The sequence below is a fragment of the Cydia amplana genome, chromosome 20, assembly GCF_948474715.1.
Source record: "Cydia amplana chromosome 20, ilCydAmpl1.1, whole genome shotgun sequence".
Taxonomy (NCBI): Eukaryota; Metazoa; Arthropoda; class Insecta; order Lepidoptera; family Tortricidae; genus Cydia; species Cydia amplana.
The window spans coordinates 9,125,918-9,148,873 of record NC_086088.1 but is presented as its reverse complement, the minus strand read 5'-3'; the positions used below and the strand labels follow the sequence as shown (position 1 = coordinate 9,148,873).

Below are 22,956 nucleotides of genomic sequence, written 5' to 3'. Positions count from 1 at the left end.
ATGGAGGTAAACACCTTATGAATAGTGATCATACCTTGTTTGTTATGTTCAAATTCTAGGGTAATCAATAAAAAAATACTTAAATTTTACATCTACCCTTTCTGTAAACGTTTTATTCAGTGAATTTACTCTTCATATTGTCTTTCATTTTCAGTAAAAACGTTTGGTAGATTTTTTACTTACTCAGCATGCTTTTGTAGTACAACAATTTGGTTGTGTGAACTTAATTTTTACAAATTTAAAACGGAATGTATTGAGATTCGTTTGTTTATAAACTGGTACGTTAAATCTGTATATGTTGTTTAAAAACTGATAGTACAAAGTCAATGACCTGATCATTTGTAAATGCGCTTTTTACAAAACGGTTTCCGCTATTCATTCTGCATAAAACACCTTGTATTTATCTTAATGATGGTCTTCTTACCAATATGAATATTAAATGACAAAATTGTACTTACTATTACGACTTTTGCTTTATAATAACCAAAATTAACCACTAACTATGTTAAAAGCATGAAAATCATGTATGAAGCTGTAGTGAAGTTGCTTTATTTTCCAAATATCATGGGACATTTGATTATGATGATGATAATTTCCCTCATTAGGGACATAGGGCTCGAAGGGAAATTTCATTTGTTGCAATCTTGAGCGGCTACTACCACCTCTTTTTAACTGAGACCAGTTGAGACTACTTGAGACAGCCAGTACACTTTATATAATAGAGAAAGAAAACAACAACACAAGTAGAGGTAAACATTATCATAGGCCTTTGCGTTATGGTATAACACCAGAGAAACACCGTTTTTGGTGGCTGAACAGAGCGATGTGAGACCGACATGGTCTACCACAGGCTTGAAAAGAGAAATTTGCGGAAAATGGCAGGCAGTTTTATCACTTAAATGCTTTTCCAGACAACCTTTAGGTAGTGGTAGTAATATTAACACATTCAGTACCCAGAACCCAACTATCGGGTATTTTATGATTTTGTTCCCAGGCCAGACAACCCAATAGTCGGGATTGTGGTACTACACCTTTATAAATTTTTGTGGCCTGGCGCGGATGTCTTGTTTGGCTGGGTGGCAATGAATGTGTTAATAAATTTACACATGTCAGTAGATGTAGTAAATCCAATAAAAGAAACCTATAACAAAATACACACAAAACAATATACCATGCATACCATATTGTTATTGTCATATGTGACGTCCCATGGGTAAAGGTACCTTATGGCGGTTGGCGCCTACGCTATTATTAACGCGGCTCCAATACAATTGCGGTGCTATGCGACGTAAGCGCCCAGTGCCATAAGGTACCTTTTCCCGTGGAACGTCACATATGTCCTTTACATGACAGTTATCTGAGCCTGCGCGTCATAATTTAGATTGATGCCATGTCATATATTAATGAACTGCAATCTTGTATGTACTAAATGCATAGTTGTGCAGTCTATGCAGTACTCTGTATTAATGCAAGTCAACATCTATGATCCTCCCTAGCAACACGCCTCTATTGTCAAGGCGTTAGTGTGTGTTCAGATATTTTTGAGCACCTCAGCTGCTTTAATGTATCTTTCAGCACCACTAACCACAAATGGACCTTATATTGTTAACAAATTTACAAATTGTCAGTTAACAGACACTGTCAACATTTATTCCATGAACAAGGACAGGGGTCTTTCTTTACATTGGTAATGTGTAGACACCACTTGGTTCTGTGCCAAATTGTTTGTTTCCATGTGACATATTCTTTATAAAACATATCGAGCTTTGATTTACTGGTTGATGGATTACTAATTAGGTTTCTGAGCATCACCAAAGATTAATATGTAATTAAAAATAAATAAAAATCATTTATTTCAGTCTTAAAACCCATATTACAAAATATGGCAATGGTCAGACAGATAGACAGATGCACGAGTGATCCTATAACTATAAGGGTTCCGTTTTTCCTTTGGAGGTATGGAACCCTAAACACATGTCTTGTACCATTAATAATATTGTTAGCAGATTTGCCAGTGTAGACCTTAAAATGTCTTCTTATTATTGCAACTTGTTTCAAGCATGTATCTTAACTTACAATGGTACAACATGTTTATTTCCACAAAGTCATTTGTAAGCAGATTTTCACTTACTAAATAACAAAAACTAAACTAACAATTTTTTTATCTAAATACATGTGAAAATTGTATTAATGAGTTTAATCAAGACCTCTACTTACTGCAGGTGCAGTGTCTACCTATAAAATGATGCTACTACTATGTTACCTACTATTTATATGAGTACTTATCTGATACACTTCGCGTATTATATCTAAAGTAGGTGTACATATTTTGATGAATGACTGAAAAGCGGACCATCTTCTGTAGGTCCTGAAATTACTGTACAAATTTGGACCTTATCTTCTTACAACAAGGTGCACTCTTTCATAAGCAGTATATAATCCATAGCCTATTATCCCTGTTCAGGACCTGTAACTGGAAATCCTGCTTGTCTATTAACCAACATCACAAAAGAGGTGTAATGTTTCGTATTCATCTCTTAAAGTATTCTATTACAGTAGGAACAGGTTAGACATCTTTGTAAGGCATTTGTAGGTTAGGTGTGTTTGAGACTTCACTTGTTGTCTGTTAAAAAAATTAATTAAGTAAGAATTAACTGATTTTAACGCTGGTGTTAATTCAAGTACTATTAAAAATTTAGGATTTTCTTATGGTTCTTTATACAAGTTAAAATGTTGAAAAAGAAAGAAGTGCCATGGTTTTCGAATCATCGGATTCGGATAAATGATAACTTTACGAATTGGCGGAACCCTTCGTGCCGACTCCATTGGAACACAGTGTGCGATTGTATGTTAAATTTAATTAAGAATTATTCCTCTTATGAACCCAGCAATGATTTCTTAGTTTAGGTATATTTGTAGTAGTAATTGTATTTTTTCTCTATTTTAGTTTTGGCCTTTTTAACCTCTAGCTGCCTAGACGTCAAACGTTGCCAATAAAAATTCAATTTTGACTTGTCAAAACAAAGACTCAAATTAGAATTGAACAGGAGACCTTTTTATAGGTCTCTGGGCGGCTACAGATTATCCAGTCTACAATAACAATGAAATTTAATAATGTTAGTGATGGTAATTGCTATAATTGTTCCAAATTTTAGCTATCTACGTTAAACGGTTTCTGAGAAAAACACATTTAACTGATTTGCAAGACCGATGTGATCCCATAAGTGTACCGCGAACAAAGTTTGTGCGGTACACTAAAAATGGCTCTCAAACCAAATCTTTGACTACAGTTTGAAAGTATAATTATGATACAAAGAGATTTTTTTTTCATCTTGACATAACCATAGTACTAATTTTATTGATAAGGAAATCACTGTTGGGACGATTCTTTTGCTAGTATGACAAAGTACAGTCGCCTGCAATAATATGTTACACAACGAAGCCCGTAATAATATTTGACACGATCTTATTTGTAGAGCCATAAAAGCGTGTCACATATTTTTGTGGCCTTCGAAGAGTAACAAATTATTGCATGTGACTACATGTAAATAATTTGCGAAATTAGTTTCTTTAGTATTGTTGCATAATCTTTCAACTAACTTGCTAATTTTAATTTCAATGTTGATAAGTGGTGTGGTTTTGCCAATTTTTATCCTACTTAGCTTCTATACCTTTTTAGAGTACATTGCATTTACGAATAATTTTAATAAATTCCTTTATAATTCAAATCAATTTACAGCAGCATGGTATAAAATTATAAGATTAAAAAAATTCACATTCAATACCAGCTTTTGTGAATTGATTTTTACTGGTTATACCAATGTGTGCTACTGCTAACATACAGTCAGCAGCAGAAGTTGCTAAGAGCGTCAGGTGTTCAAAATGATCTTGACGCGACTTTATTGTTAAGAGAATAAGAGCGTGTCAAGGTAATTTTGTGCATATCGCCCGCTTAGCAACTTCTGCTACTGACTGTACTTATTTTCTTTTGTTAATCTCTGTATTTAGTTAGTACTAATCCTTTCTACTTTGGAATGCAAATGATCATGATGTTTGATATATTTTTCTATCCAATAGTTGTATATAATATAATAGAAGACGTGAGAATAGATATAGGTGACATATTAAAATTCTGATTATTATCTACAACAAACAATTCCTAGGAATAACAATCCTTATCTTTGTCATCATGGGGGCAATAAAAATAAATTAGTCCTATTCACTCGTGACTTACTGATTCACTACATTTAAATTGCAAGATTTGCAGGAATGCAAATTGACTCAAGTCTAAAAATAACACAGGACCTCGATGTTTTAATTAGGTATAATTAACAACTATAATTTTTTAAACCAGTGACAAAATTATAACATCTAAGTATCAATAAGCTTTTACTGAAGAATGTGCTCAAATATGAGAGCTATGATGCTAAATACATACACGAATGTTATACTTACAGCACTTTTGTATTAATTAAAGTTTAAAATAAGATTGATCTCCTTGTTAATAAAAAAAAACTTGCAATTAAAAAAAATACTCGGTGGAGTTTTACAGCATTATATACTATACCTACCATAAGCAATAATAACGCGTAACACAAGTAAATAACATAACTTTTGTATATTCTAATATAAAGATAAAAGGTCATTGTGTATCAATCAATCAATTATACTGAACTGAACTAAAGTCCATTTCAATTGCTGTTTGCTCATAATTATCGTTCAATTGCATTTGTCTTAAGTAACTAGATACCTTCTCTATTATAGCCAGTTCATGAGAAATATATATTTTTGAAATCGTAGTGTTCAGACTTAGATTTTGAGAAAACTTTATTGCACACGATAACTTTTGTTAAACATTCTGGGCACATGAATTTAGCCAAAGGAAGGCAATGCTTTACTTATTTGCCAGAGCAATTATCTAATTCACTCTGTCAGCACCTCTTAACAGACACATCTGCACGCCAAACTTAAAATCAAGGTGAACCTTCTATCTCTAGACGTCTATTCTTACCTTTTTAGTACCTATGATTAAATCTTTAAATAGATTTCCCTGTGTAAAATATCGATAAAAGGACTATTTTCTAAGTAGGATATCAGTCGCGCCTTGGTAACCGGCAAAGTGGTACCTTTTATTTGTTATCTTATCATATCTTATCAAAGTACCTAAAGATGACAGTTAGTTATTGAAACCGAGAATGGTTACAGATTTAAATCTGTTGACACAAAAAATAGCAAGATTTAATTTTTTTTTTACAATCGAATAGACAGTTTTTCGTCAATCTGATTGCAATTAGACAGTCACCAAGGTTTTATATTCTAGCATAGTAAAAAGAGGCAGGCATATCCTATAGCCCAGGGGTTATAACAAGGAACCAGTTGCTTCGACTAGGTATTTGCTTCTATATTGCTCAAATATGCAAGAGCCATTAAGAGAAAAATAAGTGTGCTATTTTCGCGGTAAAACCCTCCTAGGCCCATCACGCCTTAACACTTGGATCCGCTTTAGCACGTGTTATGTTTTCAGGCAATGGTGGGGAGACGACATGGTGTTTCAGCCAGGTGAAAGGCACGCTCGAGGACGACGTCACAGAGGCCGACCTCATCTCCTGCGTGGAGTTCAACCACGATGGCGAGCTACTCGCCACCGGCGACAAGGGAGGCCGCGTCGTCATATTCCAGGTAATTAGACTTGAGTCAAGTGACGTCACAGAGGCCGACCTCATCTCCTGCGTGTTCAACCATGATGGCGAGCTGCTCGCCATCGGCGACAAGGGAGGCCGCGTCGTCATATTCCAGGTAATTAGACTTGTTTGAGTCAAGTGACGTCACAGAGGCCGACCTTATCTCCTGCGTTACAACCACGATGGCGAGCTGCTCGCCACCGGCGACAAGGGAGGCCGCGTTGTCATAAATAAATAATATAATATATAATAAATAAATAAATATTATGGGACAATCTTACACAAATCGACCTAGTCCCACGGTAAGCTCATAAGGCTTGTGTTGTGGGCACTAGACGACGATATATATAATATATAGATACATATAAGTACTTAAATACATAGAAAACAACCATAACTAAGGAACAAATATTTGTGATGAACACACAAATAAATGCCCTTACCGGGATTCGAACCCGGGACCTCCAGCTTCGTAGGCAGGGTCACTACCGACTAGGCTACGGAGGCCGTGTCATATTCCAGGTAATTAGAATTGTTTGAGTCAAGTGACGTCACAGAGGTCGACCTCATCTCCTGCGTGTTCAACCACGATGGCGAGTTGCTCGCCACTGGCGACAAGGGAGGCCGCGTTGTCATATTCCATGTAATTAGACTTGTTGAGGCTTCCACATACCAAAAACCAAGCCGCAGACAAAATTCAGCAGATATGTTACAATTACTTGTTTCTGTACGTAACTTTTCTGCATAATTATCTTATCTTTAAACTTGGCCGTGTTGAACTTGTAAGCAACGTCTAGTTAGAATCTTATCACTATCAGTCCTTATCTGTACTGACATCACGCATACATTCGTCACCAGCTCAGTAGGTATTTTTCATATTATCGCTAACTTTATTTACGACAAATCCATGTAATGGTAACAAGCTTTACGCGATCAATTATCTTTTTACGGCGTTTCACTGGTTAATGGGTGATAAAGTTGTCAAATGAACGTGCGAGCATCTAATAAGATGCGTGTTTTATGGCAAGTCTATATTAAAGGCAAACGTTTGGTAACTATTAGATTTAAAAAAGGAATCATACAATTCTTATTCTAGCATGTTATCCAGCTAAAACAGTCATTAGAATAATTAAATCCATCGTAGTCTAAACAGACACTTACCGGTAGGTATAAGTAAAAATCAAAATATGTCATAGTATTCGCAATATAACTTTGATATGATAAAATAGTATTGACGTACGGATAATGCTTGATCAGATTAGCTAAATTAAGTGCAAAAATATACATAAACAACCGTGATACCGAAATGGAATACCGGTTAATTTGTATGAAAAATATACCGGTATTCGGTCTCTGAGTCTAAATAGTATTAAAAGTTATCAACTCTGAAGTAAATAGATGTACACGAATCTTAACAATTCAGTTATCAAGATATATGCGAACTGATTTGCCTCTCATAGTAACCAAATCATAAAATATCTAAAGAGAATATTTCTCTTACATACTTTATATATGTACCTATTCTTAGTCGTGAAAGAACATATTTTGATTTTGTGTATCTCCAGTAGGGTTGCCAGATGGTCGGGATTTGGCGGGATTCTGCCGATTTTAGCATGTGTTCCCGATTCCCGACGAAGTGAAAATTGTCCCGAAAAACAGCTTCACGTTATAAAACATTAATTTCAAGTTTCGAACTGTCGTCGAGCGAGCGAGCAACCCGCGTAATACTATTACTTATTCTGTGCCCGCGTCGAGCGCGTCAGCGTGCCCGCAGGGCGCGCGTGTCGTGGGACCTTGCGGTGAGGGTGCGATGTTTTTTTTTCCCGACTTAAGGCCCAGAATCCCGAAAAAAATATATTTTTTCCCGATAATAGCACTTTTCGATCTGGCAACCCTAATCTCCAGATACAAATGCAAAATTATCCACCTCTAATAAACAACTCTTCTTGACTGACATAGGTACCTTAAACTTAGCTTTGTTCTATAATCCTTTCTCTTTCGACAAATAAATGTAATGATAAAATTGATAAATATTCGTTCCTAAATAAAACAATACCCAATCTTTGTCTTGTCACTAGATAAATTACTGATTACGAAGCTAATATTACTGAGCCCTAGATTTTGCAGACGACACTTTGACTGACATACCCTAAGCTCACCTGTAATCCTCGTTTTGTCGCAGATCAGTGACACCGACGACCCAGTAACGCGAATTAGCATTCACCACGCGCGCTATAAACGTTTTATTGTTAATTCCGATTTTATCTCCGTTTCCAATCCGTTTCAAAGGCGCCGGCTTAACATGGATGTTTGATTCTTTTGTTTACATTTATAAAGACCAGACATTGCAAAACGTACTGACCATATTTTCTTTCCTGATAAGATGCCCTCTTAAGTGGGGTCTTGATTGTTTTCTTATCTTATTGCGTTTTATATCAGTCGCACTTGGTTTTATTGGTTGTTTGCATACTAGTTTACAATCCGCTCCTGTTTTACGAAGAGATATGCCACATACCGGATTTCTTTCTTTCAACCCTCTTTCATATTATTCACTTTTCATCGTACAGTCAGCAGCAGAAGTTGCTAAGCGGGCGAGGTGTTCAAAATGATCTTGACGCGACTTTAAGAAAATAAGAGCGTGTCAAGGTAATTTTGAACACTTCGCCCGCTTAGCATTTTCTGCTGCTGACTGTATTTCTCATATATACATAATCGTTTGTCATAACAGTTGACAACGGCTAACGACTATTTTTTTTTTTCATATCAGTCGACAAAAAATGTTTCTTTTCAGCGGCTTCCTTAATATTCTAAATAAAATGTTTGGAATAGAAGCTAAATCCCAAACTATACAATCGTAGATCGTAGCCGATGTCTCCGACAAAGTGACTTTAATGGGCGTCAGTCAGCCAAGGGGTTTATAACTACAAACAAAATATTTTCACATGTGAGTGAAAAAGTCACCTTGACTAAAATACTGAACTGACTGCTTGAATGCCGTATAGGTTTAAAGTGGCACATGCATAAATATTCAATTGCTCAATTAAAATATCCATAAGTTTCCGTAAAACTATGCTAATTGACCATTGATATAGAATAAAGAACTGGATACCCAATCAGCCGCAAAAAATGGCCCCACAAAAGTAACGTTGAAACAGATCACGCGTTACTTTTTCGTTTAGTCTTGTTTGAAACGCTCAAATGTGAAGTTGTCAACAATTACGAAATGTGCCGTTAAAATATGTAAAAATAACAATGATAAAACAAGGAAAAAGGATGGAATGTATTTCTTTCGGTTAGTTCTTTGGATAGCATTACATAATTTATGTAATTTGGTGGTAATTTTATGGTTTTGAATAAATTAATTTGTTAGTACCAAAGAAGGGATGTCAAGGAACAAAAATCTAATGAGTCGATGTGAGGTCAATATTTATTTTTATTTTTATATGGAATTCGTAAGGAATAATATTATGTTTAAATTCAAGATTTCCAAGAAAACCTACGCGACGTGCAAAGTGGACTGTTATTTAATTATAGCAAGAGATAGGGGTGATGCAGTTTTAAACAAAGCAAAACGGCACTTGTGTGATCGGCCCATTTCCCTGTTTCCGACAACCAATAAGGGCTTATATCGACTAACTGTAAATGCTAAACCTGTCTGAACACAGTGACAACCACAGGATTTTTTTGGGTTATTTCCACCAACTCGCTTTGGTGGTAACTAGTGGGAATTATTTTTCCCAGTAGTTACCAGTGGTAAAAGGTGGGAAAAAAAAATCCTAGTAGTTACCACTGATATCAACTTGGTGGTAACTAGTGGGAACAACCCGATTTTTTTTATAAAGTATGGACTTTATAAAAAAAAACCAATCAGTACCTAAATGTCCCCGTGCACCCGTGCGATGAGTAAATGTAGATCTAAAATACACAGTTATTTTATTTAATAAGTTGAATTTATTTCAAGGAAATTAGTATTTAAAGACGTATACTTACTTATTAAAAATTTAATTTGTTTGAATTTGAACCACGAATTAATTTTATTTAAACTCCCGATTAAATTAAATTTGTTTTATTTATTACTTCAATTGGTTTTTCTGTACAGTAATACCTATTCAAGTGTACCAAAGTGACTCCATTCGTTCATTATTCTCGTTTGACGTTGCTTGACGTAAATACGTTACGTTTAGTGCCATCGGACTAAATTTTTTAACAGTGTTGGTACTTATGTATGCAAATTTGACACTTAATGCATATGACATTAAGCTCTTTTCTGTACGAAACATTTATCTTGACTCAAAATGTACGTAAGCGTTTTTATCATCAATGCAAATGGTGCGAAACGTCATTGGGATCCACATTTCTTGACGTTTTTGTTCTGCTTTGTGTGTCTATTTCTTTTATATTAAGTCAGTGTAATTGACGAAGCAAACTCCCACCATTTTGTTAATTATAAGATGTAATTATTTTTGAAAAGATGTGTCCCGCCGAGTTTGTTGCCGGTCCCATATTGGGATACCCTCCTCCAATTGAGGGGGGATTTAAATCTTCTCGGGGCAGAGGTGTAGGGTTGGAGCCGGTCTACCTAGCTTTATTTGACGTTCATAAGCGCATTGTAATTATGCCTACTTGAATAAACTATCTTTTATCTTATCTTAATACAACACAATTAACACAAAACTATGTGACTGGTTTTGATAAAAAAATATCAGAAGAGACTTATATTGATTAACGTATTGTCAGGCGTGGCTCACTCCGCGATTTCGTCGCGTCGCTACAAGTACCTATAAGTACGTGCAGCCCTCACCGCACCAATTTTGGTGTCTAGCTAGCCATAGTAGTTGCCGCGCACCGCTACGGAACGGACGCCTGCTCGCGCTTGCTCCACCTAGCGGCCATATCTGTCGTAATACGCGTTTTGTTAGAGAGTGAATCTTTTGTACCTATGTATTATTTATCTGTGGTATTGTTTTTGTTTCAGAGGGACCCAGCATCGAAACAGTGCGTGCCCAAGAAGGGAGAGTACAACGTGTACTCGACATTCCAGTCCCACGAGCCAGAGTTCGACTACCTCAAGTCGCTCGAGATCGAGGAGAAGATAAACAAGATACGGTGGCTCAAGCGCAAGAACCAAGCACACTTCCTGCTATCCACTAACGACAAGACTATTAAACTATGGAAGGTGAGACTCTCATAGACGCAAAAAGCTTTGGAAACTTAGCAAAAGACAACTCCAAATCGTAACGGGGGTGTTTACTGGCCATTACGGGGTCAAAGGAATTCTGGGCAAGATGGGACACTCTGACAACACCGATTGTCGTATGTGTGGCGAAGAGGAAGAGACAGTGAAACACTTAATGTGTGAATGTCGCCCTCGCCAGACAAAGAATAAAGGACTTTGGAGCAGGATATCTGGAACCAAAGGACTTTAAAACACTACCCATGAGCTCCATCATCCGACACATAGATATGTTGGGAAAAGCTCTTGAGTAGTTGACGGATCTTCTCTAAGGGGTAATTGCACAAAAGATCCCTATGGGTCGAAGTGTATCCGTAAGGGCCCCCGAAAACAATAAGATAAGATTACAATACAATACAAATACTCTTTATTCTTTATTCAGGCAAACACTAAGTATACGTTTACAGCTACAGCCAAGATATACAGCCATTTATTGCACACCTCATTACAGAAAAGAATACAAATAATACAGAAATGAAGAGGTTAAACAACAGGCGGTCTTATCGCTAAAGAGCGATCTCTTCCAGACAACCTTTAGGTAGCGGAAATTAATAAATTTCTGTCATGTCAGGAAACCTAGCTTTTTTCCTAAGATTCGCGTATGTCCAATTAACTCTGTGACCGCCAAAGACGTCAATTTACGCGCGCGGTTATAGCGCAATATTAACCTTCGTGCATTCCGACAAGGTTCACAATGACGCGCCACGATAGGTTAAATTAAATATAAAGACCCTTAAAATGCAACATATATAACCATTTGTAAACCACCAAGTGCAACTAGACGAGATAGGGTTAATTAATGCTTTCTTTTATATGAAAATCCTGGTCACGGCACCACTATTTAAATACCCACGCTCTCCTAGTTTTCATTTTCTTTGCTAACTGTTAAACCACCTTGCTTGTTGCTTATGAGATTCTCAAGTAAATTTAATCTGATTATGATTTTTACCAAAGTCATTTTGACTTAGGGGCTATTCATAAATTACGTCATTGTCCAGGGGGGTCTGGACATCGGATGATGGTAGCACGACGTCGGAGGAAACGGGGTCATTCGAAGCATGATTTTTGGATGATATTAGGGGGGGGGGGGTCAAAAACCGTCAAAAATAGATGACGTAATTTATGAACAGCCCCTTATCAAAATTTATTACTATTTATTTAGATTTGTAAAATGTATAGTTTCCACACTTTAGGGACTTACGTCTTAAAATATTGTTTTCTTTAGTAGTCTCTTGTAAGTTTAGTAAAAATCCCGAGTTTAATTTTAAGAACGGAAACTACTTCGATCGCTAAGAATTTCCGGCCTTAATGAGCAAAGGTCGAAATTCCAAGGCAAAACATAAGACTGTCGCAATTTGTGTTACCCATAAAATATTTAATAATTTTATGGTTTAGACTCACTTGTTTTAAGTCACTCGCGCGACATGTTTCGGAGAGCCTAGGTCTCCTAGGGTCATAGTATGTCTCACAACAGTTTTAAATTCGATCATAAAATAAAATACAATATAATACTCTTTGTTGCACACCTCACCTAACTCGTAGTTTACAATAAATGTACAGTAACATAAAGACAATAGAGGTAACAACAGGCGGTCTTATCGCTTAACCTATCATATCCCAAGGGCTCAAATATGAGCCGTAAATAGATATGAGCGCCGCGCCGGCGCGCCGCCGCCGCCGACAAAATTTTCGCGCCGCCGCCGCCGACGCTGCGCTATCGGCGTGGCATCGGCGTGACCTTGGTAGTTACTACTACTTTCAGAATCAGATAATATATTTTTAATCGAGTTTAGATCATTAACGGCGCCACTTCGAATAGTTTATAGGCATTCAAAAGGTATTTAAGGCCCATATAATTCAAAAATATCGAAGGCAAATGCAAACTTATCTGTCTAGGAATCGCGCTACTACTCTTGGGGAAACGAAATTATTTAATATCAATTTTAACGTCTTTTAAAAGGTATAAAATGGGGTTAATTTTGAGATATTAAGCGTTTCCACGTCCAAATGTCCGGCCGTTGGCTTCACATGGAAGGGCGTCGGAATCGGGTGTCAATTAAACTTGGCCACTGTTCAAATTTCAAGCTTTGCTCTCTCGCAGCTCAATCTTTGGCCTTGCATCGCTCGCATGGAATTAAGCCGCTATCTGAACCTGCAAGTTTTTGACCGTGTTTGGAGCTCAACTTTCGGCCTGTTTTAAAACGCTTGAGCATTGGTCCTTATCCGATCTTAGCTCCATTGCAGCTCGGCCTTTGGCGTCGCACGAATGTGCCCGCAGGAAAGCTCCAGATCTTTAACACTGTGGCTTCAGTCTTTATCGGCCTGCGCCCTCGCTCTGCTCTCTTGCAGCACGGCCTCGCACAGAAGCGCGCCGCAATCGGCGCTCCAGGCGTTCGGCCGTCAGCCAAGCTTACACTTGGCGTTAGATTCTTAGCTGTATGCTTACCTGCAGTTTATCCTCTGGCCTCGCATTGGGAATCGTCGAAATCAAGTCTTCGGTGTTACTTGGAGTTCGGCGTTGGGCCTCACTTTTTGACATAAATCGGTTTTATTGAATCGATATTGGTTAATGACGGAGCTCGATTTTCTTTGGACTGTCGACAAGACGTTTCCCTGATACAGTCAATCCGCAATTTTTAACTTAGCACAAAAAATAAGGGCCGCGCTAAGATCTTCCGGCCAGAGCCTCGCCAAGATTAAGACCGCCTCTGATGCCGCGCGATACCGCTTATCAACAGTTTATACGATATCAATTTTTTTCGTACCATTATTCAATAAATTATCCTTGAAAATAAAAAATGCATTTATTTCATAACTTTCTTACAGCAAAAAACATGTTTTTTCGGTAAAATTTTGGTTTGACTTCTTTTTTCATTAATCGAAGGTGTTTCAAGGCCACGCCGCCGATTCGCCGCCGCCGCCGACCAATTTTGACCGGCGCGCCGCCGCCGGCTAAATGCCTATCGGCGCTCATATCTAGCCGTAAATAAATTTTCCAGATTTCCCACGATTTTCAAAACCTCCCACTTAACTCCCAGTGGCTCAAATGTGAGCCATACTGGGAGACAACGACAAAATTAGTTTTCGGGTCTGGGGGTACGGACAGGCTGTACGTATCGCGCTTGCATTACACCGCCACGGCTGCTGAAGTGGTGGAGTATGTGCACCAGAAGACCGGTTACACGCTGAGGGTGTTCCCGCTTCGATCGCGCCACTATAGTGTCACTCAATAGAATTTGCTAACTATGTAAACAAACCGCCATACTAAAATTGACACTGAATGTCAAATTACTAGTAACTTTTGTTTACAAAGTTCGCAAGTTCTATTGAATGACACTTTACGTGCACTTCAACTCTTTTGTGGTGCGCGTGCCGCGACCGCTGCAGGGGACCATCGAGTGCGCCGACTTCTGGCCGAAGGGTGTCGTGTTTCGGAGGTTCCGGGGCAAACTGCCGAATCCGACCAGGAGCAGCCGATGCAACGGAGCCACGCCGTTTTATCGACTAAATAACTAGTGTTTAATTTTAAGTTTATAAAATACATATGTACGTTAGCCTGTAAGGTATTTGTAATATGGGCCTTGTTGCCTGAATTAAATTTCTAAATTAAATTAAATTAAGAGCGATCTCTTCCAGACAACCTTGAAAATATTGAGTTATTCCTGTATATTCCTTCAAATCAAGGGTGAACAGGCACTTTCTGGGCAGACTCGCTCCATCGTAGGCCACGTCTTCGCCTCGGCTAGTCTGTGGCCATGAGTAAGCCCATTTTTAATAAAAAAAAAAATATTGCAGGTGTCGGAGCGTGATAAGCGCGTGACCGGTTACAACACGCGCGAGGAGAGCGGTCGCGCGCGGGACCCGGCGCGCATCACGCAGCTGCGCGTGCCCACGTGGCGGCCCGCCGAACCCATGGTCGAGGCATCCTCCAGGTCAGCTCACCTATAACACTGACTTATATCTCAGGACTGGCCTTACGTGCACTAAAAACCGGCCAAGTGCGAGACGGACTCGCGCACGGAGGGTTCCGCGCCATCAACAAAAAATAGAGCAAAACAAGCAAAAAAAACGGTCACCCATCCAAGTACTGACCCCGCCCGACGTTGCTTAACTTCGGTCAAAAATCACGTTTGTTGTATGGGAGCCCCACTTAAATCTTTATTTTATTCTGTTTTTATAGTATTTGTTGTTATAGCGGCAACAGAAATACATCATCTGTGAAAATTTCAACTGTCTAGCTATCACGGTTCGTGAGATACAGCCTGGTGACAGACGGACGGACGGACGGACAGCGGAGTCTTAATAATAGGGTCCCGTTTTTACCCATGGTCGAGGCCTCCTCCAGGTCAGTACCAGGCATGTTGCGAATATCCGCAACCGCGGAACTTCCGCATTATTTTCAACATCCGCATCCGCATAAAGTCGATGCGCAGCTTATGCGGATGCGGATGTCGAACAAGTCGGTACAGGAGCGTCTTAGCGGCGGCGTAAGCGCTAGGTAATTTCGTCATTACCTATAACGAAATCGTCTAGATCCAGAAAAGTCGGCCAAGTTACTGTTTATTAAATATAACGCACCAATATTCTTGCTCAAATACTAAACATTTCGTTTTTTTTTAATAAAAAAATACTAAAAATGTAATATTTGACGTTTTCTAAGTACCTAATCTTGACATCCGCATCAAAAAATCTGCATCCGCAACATCCCTGGTCAGTACCAGGGATGTCGCGAATATCCGCAACCGCGGAACTCCCGCATTAGGCTTAGCACGCACTGCGGTTTTTAAAAAGCGGTTCCGCTACCGCAAAAAATGTAACGTACGGCATTCTTATAAGCGCACGCACGCAACTTGCTACATTCTGACCGCAACCGCAAGAAAAAAACCGCAGTGCGTGCTAAGCCTTATTTTCAACATCCGCATCCGCATAAAATCGATGCGGAGTTTAATGCGGATGCGGAACAGGTCGGTACAGGAACGTCTTAGCATCTGTGTAAGTGCTAGACTGCTAGGTCAGTCATTAGCCGTAAAAACCTATTAGAAATGAGCAGTCAAGCTGGAGTGGGACTATACGGAACCCTTGGAACGCGATTCCGATTCGCATTTGGCCGGTTATTTGAAATAAAAATTACTAAAATGTAATATTTTACGTTTTTTATGTACCTATCTTGATATCCGCATGCGGATGTGAGCCTTTAAAAATCCCCGTCCGCGGATGTCAAAAAATCGGCATCCGCGACATCCCTGCTTATAACACTGACTTATATCTCAGGACTGGCCTTACGTGCACTAAAAATGGTACTAGTTCAGCGGTGTTACTCTTGAATTCGAGCCAATCGTGTAGTCTAACGCAACTAGTTGCGACCAATCGCGCGGCCGCGCGCGCGTGATGCGAACTCATCAACCAATCGCGTTGCAGCGTTTTCACACCGCTGCACTGGCCCCATTCATGCTCCATTCTTATTGCCAGGCTAGTCCTGAGATATATATATGTTAATGACTTATAACTATACTAGCTACCCGCCCCGGCTGCGCATTGGTTAACAAATTATACATAAACCTTCCTCTTGAATCACTCTATCTATTTAAAAACCGCATCAAAATCCGTTGCGTAGTTTTAAAGATCTAAGCATACATAGGGACAGACAGACAGCGGGAAGCGACTTTGTTTTATACTATGCAGTGAAGCCACGTTATCAACTTATCACAAAGATCAGATAAAACATTTGTATTTGGTCGAGTATCAGAAAATCTGCTTTTTCCCGTTTTTATCGTGCTATCTAGCTATAATCACTGCCAATACTGCCATGCCATTGATAAAACGTCAAAGAAACGGCAACTTAAAGCATAAACATGTTTTCATCATCTTATCATTGAAGATTTATTTCACTCAAACGCTGATCGTATTTGCTCAAGTAAGCTAAGGCACGACCAGCTTGTGTATTGTAAAGCAACTCAGATTATTACGAATAATTGATAGCAATGCACTTAACATACTCTTTTAGACGTCTCATTGCAATGCATAGACTAGGAATCCTCTAAACGGAGTTTAGAGCAATTATTTCATGCGATGCTGCCAAAAATACGGGGGTGCGGGGGGACGAGGTGAGCGAATCCCGTGCCGTGATTGGTCCGTTCAAAGACACGGACCAATCACGGCACGGGATTCTGACACTTTGACTCGAAGATGGAGTAAAACTACCGTATATAGTGGCAGAGGGGGTAGCGTTACTATGCTCAGTCTAGAGGATGTCTTGTCTGTGTTGCAATGTTTTTGAATGGTCAGTTTCATTTCGACGATAGTACACGATATATATGTACCTAATTGGGTTTGAGGACATTGGTTGAACAAACAAGGTTGTTACTAACTGCCACGCCAATCTGATCATTCCGAATAAAAGAGATATAAAGAAGGGGTATTCCTATCTCAATTTGATTGGCTCAATTGTGGTTATCAATTTTTTATGACTTATTTAATAACATTCCAAGTGCAGATAACAATTGGCATGAATATTTTATTAATTTATATCAGTCTTATCTGCCAAACAAACGCGGCAAACTTGATTTGTTTATAAGTAGGCATATTTTGTTATCAATAAATGCACGAATTAAGTCATCCGTGTGACGTCAATTGTGTATTAAGGTTTTTATTGCGTTGGTGTCGTGTAATCATACACCGTCTGATGTATTATATGCATCTATATCGTTTATATGCGTCATAATTAAAGCAGGGAATATGATATGCAGATTTACATTACAGTTTAAAATTTAATAGAAAACTGTTATAGTTTAGTCTCTCGTTATAGTCTTCAGGATGTCTACAATAATTATTTTAGGTTGTAGCAAAAACTTACTTTCGTCACAGAATAAATAATAATAAAGTACAGAAGACTCGCTCTCTAACAAAACGTGTCTGTTACGATCAGCACAGATATGGCCGCTAGGTGGCGACAGCGCCACGCGCGGCTTATGCCTTTCCCCAAAATTGGGGCCGAACGGATGTATTTTTAGCTACCTGTAGCAAAGCGACGAAATCGCGGAGTGAGACACGTCTGCTTTCGTCATGTCCCTATTTTTTATTTAGTGATCATTAACACATTCAGTGCCGAAAACCCGACTATCGGGTATTCCATGATTCCGTTCCCAGGCCGGGCGACCCGATAGTCGGGATCGTGGTACTACAGCATTATATGACGACATTTTTGTGGCCTGACGCGGATGTCTTGTTTGGCTGGGTGGCAATTAATGTGTTAAGGTATAAAACTCACAGGGCCACTACTTAATTATTTATGAAAATAATCGCTCCAAAATTCTCACGAAAAAGTGAGTGACCCGCGTTTTGCCTAGATACAAGTGAACGCTGTAAATGTAATATATCCCTTTTTGCATTCCAGGCGGATATTCGCGAACGCGCACACCTACCACATAAACTCGATCTCGCTCAACTCTGACCAGGAGACGTACCTGTCCGCGGACGACCTGCGCATCAACCTGTGGCACCTGGAGATCACGGACCAGAGCTTCAACATCGTGGACATCAAGCCTGCCAATATGGAGGAGCTTACAGAGGTAGGAGACTATACACTTTCTATTGAAGAGAAAACACACAGGGTCATGTATATATCAGGATGGCCAAGCCGGAGTCGCTATATTATAAGTTTAACCTGTGGCACCTGGAGATCACGGACCAGAGCTTCAACAACGTGGACATCAAGCCTGCCAATATGGAGGAGCTTACAGAGGTAGGAGACTATACACTTTCTATTGAAGAGAAAACACAGGGTCATGTATATATCAGGATGGCCAAGTCGGAGTCGCTATATTATAAGTTTAACCTGTGGCACCTGGAGATCACGGACCAGAGCTTCAACATCGTGGACATCAAGCCTGCCAATATGGAGTAGCTTACAGAGGTAGGAGACTATACAATTTCTATTGAAGAGGAAACACACAGGGTCATGTATATATCAGGATGGCCAAGTCGGAGTCGCTATATTATAAGTTTAACCTGTGGCACCTGGAGATCACGGACCAGAGCTTCAACATCGTGGACATCAAGCCTGCCAATATGGAGGAGCTTACAGAGGTAGGAGACTATACAATTTCTATTGAAGAGGAAACACACAGGGTCATGTATATATCAGGATGGCCAAGTCGGAGTCGCTATATTATAAGTTTAACCTGTGGCACCTGGAGATCACGGACCAGAGCTTCAACATCGTGGACATCAAGCCTGCCAATATGGAGGAGCTTACAGAGGTAGGAGACTATACACTTTCTATTGAAGAGAAAACACAGGGTCATGTATATATCAGGATGGCCAAGTCGGAGTCGCTATATTATAAGTTTAACCTGTGGCACCTGGAGATCACGGACCAGAGCTTCAACATCGTGGACATCAAGCCTGCCAATATGGAGGAGCTTACAGAGGTAGGAGACTATACACTTTCTATTGAAGAGAAAACACAGGGTCATGTATATATCAGGATGGCCAAGTCGGAGTCGCTATATTATAAGTTTAACCTGTGGCACCTGGAGATCACGGACCAGAGCTTCAACATCGTGGACATCAAGCCTGCCAATATGGAGTAGCTTACAGAGGTAGGAGACTATACAATTTCTATTGAAGAGGAAACACACAGGGTCATGTATATATCAGGATGGCCAAGTCGGAGTCGCTATATTATAACCTTAACTTATTATTTTAACCTGTGGCACCTGGAGATCACGGACCAGAGCTTCATCATCGTCGACATCAAGCCTGCCAATATGGAGGAGCTTACAGAGGTAAAGAGGAAACAGATTTTTTTTTTCTATATAAGATGAAAACACACGAGGACACGCGCCTTTCAGAATGACCAAGTCAGAATCGGTTGGGAAGATTTCCTTCAAAACGCAAAAGGTACTTGTGGGCTTTGCACTGATGTATAATAAAATAAATCTCAGAGCCAAACAAAAATGTCACAAAATGTGGCACCAAATGACATCACTAGATCTATATGTATTAGAATAATATTCTATTATATATCGTAATTAAGCGAGGGAGTGATTTTAAACAGTTATTATCTTTTTTCAGGTGATCACCGCTGCAGAGTTTCATCCGACTGAATGCAATCTCTTTGTATATTCTAGTAGTAAGGGTGAGTATTCTAATAGTACTATAGTATCCACAACTTCCCGTTGTGGGCATACAATATTTTATAAATGCTTGTTCCGTACAGTCAGTAATTAGTAATGTAAAGTGTCATTCTATGGAACTTGCTAACTATGTAAACAAACCGCCATATCATATTGAAATTGTCTCTGAATTATGAATTTACTAGTGACTTTTGTTTACATAGTTAGCAAGTTCCATAGAATGACACTTTAGTACAGTGGTTCCTAACCTGGGGGTAATTACCCCCGTGGGGGTAAAACTGGTATTTTACGGGGGTAATAAGCTAACCTAATTTAACAATACAACAAACGTACACGTTTTATTTTTTATTACCACATTGGGAGGAGGAGTAAAATCAGGTTCCCTAGTTAGTCATAGGGGTAACCGGACTGAAAAGGTTAGGAACCACTGCTTTAGTAGGTCATTTGGGTTAACTATAATATTAATATGTTTGCGTGTGTTAAGGTACAATAAGGCTGTGCGACATGCGAGCCGCGGCGCTGTGCGACCGCCACGCCAAGCTCTTCGAGGAACCAGAGGACCCACATGCGCGTTCCTTCTTCTCGGAGATCATCTCGTCCATATCCGATGTCAAGCTCAGCAACTCGGGACGGTGAGTGGCATAACACTATTTCATTTGGAGGGAGAAATTGCATTTACGTATGAACAGTCACCACACGAAATTGTTACTACATTTAGGGTCCTACCTAAATTGGTTGTCCAAACTTACGCTATGGAATGTCCAATTTAGCTTAAACCGTAAATGGCGTAACAATCGCGGAGCGTGAATAGCGTGATGGTATGTAAAAGTATATACTTTATTGTACATAGAAATAAAAACACGAGAAACAGTATCCCTGCGTTTAGCATTAATGATGAGCCTTAGAATGCTAAGGCCCATCATACAAGAGAAATTAGCAGATGAATCTGAAATCAGTACTGTAGGAGATATGGCTGAATGCGGATACGTGGAAGAATGAGAAAATAGAACTTTGACTAGTACTTTTAGTCTCGGAAATAAATAAAATAAAAATCGTCAAAAATAAGTAAGATCCTGGTCACGGCACCAAATTGTAATTCCCTTCCTTTTTGTACATTAACCTTTTTTTATTAAAAACTTATTTTCTGTTTGTTTCAGATATATGATGTCAAGAGATTATTTAGGTTTAAAAGTATGGGATCTTAGAATGGAAACGAAACCAGTAGAAACATATCCAGTAAGTGTTATTTTGACGTGAATTTATAAGCTTTACTTAGTTATCGATTTAGTTTCGGTGAAAATAATATGGCAGAGATGTTGATGGTTATTTTTATTTTATTAACGATGTGTGGGAAGGAAATTAGTCTTCATACGTTTGGTTTAAGTTGAAAATCAAGTGGTAGGTTTATTTTATTGTAAGATTGTTTTTTAATTTTAGGTGCACGAGTATTTACGGTCGAAGCTGTGCTCGCTGTACGAAAATGACTGCATCTTCGACAAGTTCGAGTGCTGCTGGAGCGGGGACGACCAGCGGCTCATGACCGGCTCATACAACGGTTTCTTCAGGTTAGTATCTAGGTTTAGTATGTGTCTGCGGTCGAAGTTGTGCTCGCTGTACGAAAATGACTGCATTTTCGACAAGTTCGAGTGCTGCCGGAGCGGGGACGACCAGCGGCTCATGACCGGCTCATACAACGGTTTTTTCAGATTAGTGCTATTTTTGCATAGCCGTTTTTAGTGTTCCGTGCAAAACTTTGTTCATGGAACATTTATGGGATCATTTCGGTCTCGCGAATCAGTTATTTGGAGCTACGTTCATTCTTTTTTATCCGTTTTGTGCGTGTTTCTTTGCTCCGCCTGTTTCGCTTCACTATCCTTTTAAGAAGTGGATGTATAATAATAAATTAGTTCCTCGGATTATGACGATGGTTCGCTCCGTCGTTTTTGTAGGCCGTTTATGGGCATTTTTACCCATAGACTAGGAGTCCTCTAGACGGAGTTTAGAGCAATTATTTCATGAAACCGATGCTGCCAAAAACACTGGGGTGCGGGGGACGAGGTGAGCGAGTCCCGTGCCGTGATCGGTCCGTTCAGACACGGACCAATCACGGCACAGGATTCTGACACTTTGACTCGAAGTTGGAGTAAAACTACCGTATATAGTGGCAGAGGGGGTAGCGTTACTATGCTCAGTCTAGATGTTTTGTCTGTGTTTTTAACTAACTGTGTACCATTAACGGCCGGTTAGCAATCGTTGAATATCGACGTTTGCCTTCGACCGATGCTAATGTGTCATTATTTCCCTAGGGTGTTCGAGCGCGCCTGCTCTGGGGGCCGCCGCGGGGAGCTGACGCTGGAGGCCGCGCGCGACGCGGCCGCGCGCCCGCGCCAGCCGCTGCGCCCGCGCCGCGTCGCCACCACCGCCAAGAGGAAGAAGGTGACATACACACACACACACACACACACACACACACACACACACACACACTAGTACCACTACACCGAATTTATGTACTGTTTACCACTTTTACCAGGTGCTTCCAAGAAAACACTGATTAAACATCATCATCAACATCAAACCTCAACATTTATTCAGCAAATAGGCCACAAGGGCACTTTTACACGTCAACATGGAATTTACATACAGCAAAAAAAAAACACATCTACAATTATAAAATACAACTTTCTAAGCCGCAAATATAAAATCAAACTAAAGTATTACATAGAGATGTATAAAGTCTCTAAATGTCGAATTACAACAAAAAAACGCTATAACAATAGTATTGAAAAAAAGAACACAAAGATACAAAACTATAATCTAAAATTATTTAGAGATGTAAATGTCTCTAAGTGTCATCAGATTTAAACTTTCACGATTTTTATTTACTAAACGAGACTTAATCGCG

At 39.4% G+C, this 22,956-nt stretch overlaps 1 protein-coding gene across 4 annotated transcripts in view; it reads left to right on the top strand.

Moving 5' to 3' along the window:
• Positions 1 to 22,956, top strand: part of LOC134657462 (protein phosphatase PP2A 55 kDa regulatory subunit) — a 75,517-nt gene that overhangs the window by 50,594 nt on the left and 1,967 nt on the right. For 3 of the 4 annotated variants that reach the window (XM_063513022.1, XM_063513026.1, XM_063513024.1), the window contains 9 exons: positions 5,525 to 5,679; positions 10,657 to 10,857; positions 14,710 to 14,846; positions 18,308 to 18,482; positions 19,990 to 20,053; positions 20,536 to 20,683; positions 21,209 to 21,287; positions 21,489 to 21,616; positions 22,358 to 22,487. In XM_063513022.1, the coding sequence (XP_063369092.1) occupies positions 5,525 to 5,679; positions 10,657 to 10,857; positions 14,710 to 14,846; positions 18,308 to 18,482; positions 19,990 to 20,053; positions 20,536 to 20,683; positions 21,209 to 21,287; positions 21,489 to 21,616; positions 22,358 to 22,487 (1,217 nt within the window). Of the gene's footprint in view, positions 1 to 2,641; positions 2,846 to 5,524; positions 5,680 to 10,656; positions 10,858 to 14,709; positions 14,847 to 18,307; positions 18,483 to 19,989; positions 20,054 to 20,535; positions 20,684 to 21,208; positions 21,288 to 21,488; positions 21,617 to 22,357; positions 22,488 to 22,956 lie in introns of those variants that run through there. The other variant, XM_063513023.1, reaches the window with a different exon arrangement.